Below are 3544 nucleotides of genomic sequence, written 5' to 3' on the forward strand. Positions count from 1 at the left end.
CATTTAACATACATACATTTTCTGCAAAAGAAATGTGACAAAAAATGTAAACATATGACCTCTAAATGCTTATGGAGCTCTCTAAGCAGCATTATCGTCATTTTCACATTTCTTCTGTACAAGGGAAAAGTTCAAGGTTAGCGGATCACCAGAAATAATTACAATGAATATCCAAATACCAAAATATCTAACTAGTAGCTGAAGTTCTTGACCTAGAACAGCAGCTGAGAAAACAATCTTACTACAACCTCAATAGAGCTCTTGCACGGAATTACAGAATTTCCATTTTAAAGGACTTTTCGTCCTTGTTGGCTGAAAATCTGAGATTCAAAGTTCATTCTTGAATTGGTCACTTAGTAACTGTTCTTCTCAAAAGCTCCAGATTCCTCGTTACCAACCAAAGTGCTGGTCATGGAAACATTTTGAACAAAAGGTCATGGGTCACCAACATAATAAAGAATCATCCTCTGGGGACCATGAACATTCATACGACATTTCCTGGCAGTCTGGCTGGCGGTTACTACCGTATATAGCAATGGACATGTGATCATCCAGTGATTTAAATTACATTAATTCTGTTTGAGGGTCAATTCTGGCCCAGCAGCAGTTGTTTACCTGCCGTCCCCATCACCAGCCAGAGAGTCATGTTTACACCAGGCTGGGATTAAGTAGCTATCTCCCTGTGTGTTTCCCCTCAGCATTGTGATGACGACCTGCTCCACGTTGCTGGCTCTGGTCATGATGCCTCTGCTGCTCTACATCTACTGTCACGGCTTCAACCTGCAGAACACCGTGCCCTACGTTGACATCCTTGTAGCGTTGGTCTCGATCCTCATACCCTGCAGTATCGGCATACTCATCAACTACTACAGGCCGCAGTACGCCAAGACCATCACAAAGGTTAGTGCAGGGTCGGAAGGTCAGATTAATAGTTGATTTTTTAACAGGCTACAGTTTTCATGATTGATTTGTTGCTTCCTGTCGGTAGGCAGGCGTCATTGTCCTGATGATTTCGGCGGTGCTGGTTAGCATCCTTTTCATCTATACAGTTGGAGGCTTCGTCCTGACTGTGCTGTCTCCTCCCATCATGGCCATCGCTGCTCTCATGCCCTTCATAGGCTACACCTTCGGATACATCATCTCCTGGCTCTTCAGACTCAACCAATCGTGAGTTATTTGGTTATAATCTAGTTTGACAGATATAAGTCATGTCAGAGAATAAAGAACCTTCCTTTATGTATCCTGTGACTTATAAATAAGGGAGCGGAGGACCGTTGCTATGGAAACAGGCTGTCAGAACGGCCAGCTGTGCTTCACCATTCTGAAACTGGCGTTTTCCCCGGAGGTCATGGGCCATCTGTTCCTGTTCCCCATCGTCTACTTGTTCTTTCAGGTGACGGAGGCGGGGCTGCTCATCATGCTGTTCAGGTGTCACCAAAGGTTCACTCTCAAAGAAAAGAAAGGTGAGATTGACACCGGGTTTTTAAAGAGTTCTTGTGGAGATGACAGAAAAATACAGGCCTTTTAAGACCACACAAACACACTAACGTTGGGTTTAAGTGGCATCTAGCTATATTTGTGATCCACAATCACATTTAAATTACCTCCATCAGACAGAGCAGAAAAACGGCAGCTCCTCCGTTCACTTGTATAGGGTTACAGGCAAGGCCTATGGAAAGGAGGCTGGGTCACGTGTCATCAACGCGTCATATCTCTGGGGGTATAACATATGCGCAGTAAAATCTGGTCTGCCCTCGCCGAAATTGAGCCAATCGCAACGCACGACCGCAGCTTCAGTTACACTGCGCATGTGTTATACCCCGTACCCCAAGACCCGTGTCCGCCCGTGACCAACCCTCCTTTCCATAGGCCTTGGTTACAGGCCAGTCTTGCCTGATCCAATATGGCGCCAACATAGACGTATCACTACAACGGGCTGAAGCGTCCAATGCGGCGTCTATTGTTGCCTTCAAAGGAAACTGGTGAGCTTGTGTTTACAACATGGGAAGTCGTGTACACGATATGCTTGGCTTTCAAGTGGTTAAGTCATGAGAACGCCGCTGCTAAGCAACGGCAATATTAACGTTACTGTCGGCGTCTGGAAGCCACAGAGGCTAACAATTTAGCAAGTTAACAAATGGGTAACATAATGCAGGATATGCAAAGGCCTAATGACTCCTATAGTAGACTACACTGGTACAGCCCCAGTATGCAGTCACCATTACAGATTGTTCTTGCTAATGTTGAGGGGGTGACTGTATTATACTGGTATTTTTGGCATACTGCATTTGACATACTATGTTTTGGGACAGCTTAATCTTTTAAATAGTATGGTAGTATGGGTATTGGAACTCACAGATTGCCTGCATGTGTTTTCTCCTCCTCCTGCAGGTAGTGAGCCGGCAGTGGATGCTGAGCTGGCTTACCTACAACACTAACGCTGGCCAGTTCAGTCTCTCTCTGCTCCCCCATGGTCTGCTCTGCTCTGTTTTGTGTTTTCTTTTAGTACCTTCATACACTATTTTCCATCCTTATACATCACTGGTGTTAGTGATTGTTCACTAATCTGTTTTGTAAATAACTATTTAAAGGGACTATTTGTAACTTTGTACACGCATAAATGTAGCTACAGGGTTTGGGCCTTTTGTAGCTGATTGGTTGTTGTGACAATAAACTAATATATAACCTGTTTTTTCTATAGTATATAAATGTGTTTACTCACTATTTACTTAGACTCACACTAATTCATAACCCAGGTTTTCTCACCTCAAATGATCTGAGCTACTCTACAAGCCTTTCACCAGTGGTGGAATGTAACTAAGTACATTTACTCAGCTACTACTCAAATTAGATGCACTTATATTTCCATTTTATGGAACTTTACGCTTCTACTGCACTACATCTCAGAGGCAAATATTCTACTTTTTACTTTGAACCATGAATGAAGTGTTTCTTTGCATTATTCTCCTACTTCTTAAGCTAAATAAACTATTTAAAAAGCCTTTTGGATCAGCTTCAAATTGCATCATCACACAGCTGAACACCGGCTGTTTTTCTGAGCTTGTGTCTTTTTTAGAGAGGAGTTTCCTCTTTCATTCATTCTCTACTGCAGAGGTTGTTTTTTTTTGCAGCAAATGAAAGCTATCAGGAAACTTGGCATGAGAGCATGAGCTTAATTTATTTACTGAACGTAATTTATTATGATCCTGTGCAGAGTTTGTACTTGGCAAAAGCTAATCTGCTGGCTCGCCAGTATGCTGTCGCCAACAAGCCTGATGATAATCATCCATTTGTGTTTCTAATGATAAATTCTGAGGCTATTTTTGGCAGCAAATGGCCACTTTGAGGGCATCATTTCTTCACTAAAAGAGGAAGATCTTTTTGTAAATAATAACACCAAAACTAGCATTTAAGCCTCTCTATTGGTTAGACACCAGTAAAAGCTATTTTGCTGTTTTTGTGTTACATCCTACAGTTTTCTAATGTGACGTGTAATGAAAAATTGCAGCCTCTTGAGGCCGATAGCAGGTTTTAAGATTTAGGA

At 42.4% G+C, this 3544-nt stretch overlaps 1 protein-coding gene across 1 annotated transcript; it reads left to right on the plus strand.

Annotated features, from left to right (window-relative positions):
• The first annotated feature begins 705 nt into the window (after window positions 1-705).
• LOC119477392 (sodium/bile acid cotransporter-like) lies at window positions 706-2572 on the plus strand. Its single transcript, XM_037751470.1, has 4 exons — window positions 706-900; window positions 989-1167; window positions 1261-1463; window positions 2392-2572. The coding sequence occupies exons 1-4, from the start codon at window positions 706-708 to the stop codon at window positions 2436-2438; spliced, it is 624 nt and encodes a 207-aa protein (XP_037607398.1). The 3' UTR covers window positions 2439-2572.
• Window positions 2573-3544: the final 972 nt, after the last annotated feature.

The sequence above is a fragment of the Sebastes umbrosus genome, chromosome 18 (assembly GCF_015220745.1).
Source record: "Sebastes umbrosus isolate fSebUmb1 chromosome 18, fSebUmb1.pri, whole genome shotgun sequence".
In the NCBI taxonomy this organism is placed as follows: Eukaryota; Metazoa; Chordata; class Actinopteri; order Perciformes; family Sebastidae; genus Sebastes; species Sebastes umbrosus.

What these genes read in the sequence shown, in the direction of transcription:
- LOC119477392 (XM_037751470.1), top strand. Translation starts at nt 706, where the DNA reads ATGACGACCTGCTCCACGTTGCTGGCTCTGGTCATGATGCCTCTGCTG. An exon ending in ACGCCAAGACCATCACAAAG is followed by an intron (nt 901 to 988) that starts GTTAGTGCAGGG and finishes TCCTGTCGGTAG; the next exon opens with GCAGGCGTCATTGTCCTGAT. An exon ending in CTCTTCAGACTCAACCAATC is followed by an intron (nt 1,168 to 1,260) that starts GTGAGTTATTTG and finishes CTTATAAATAAG; the next exon opens with GGAGCGGAGGACCGTTGCTA.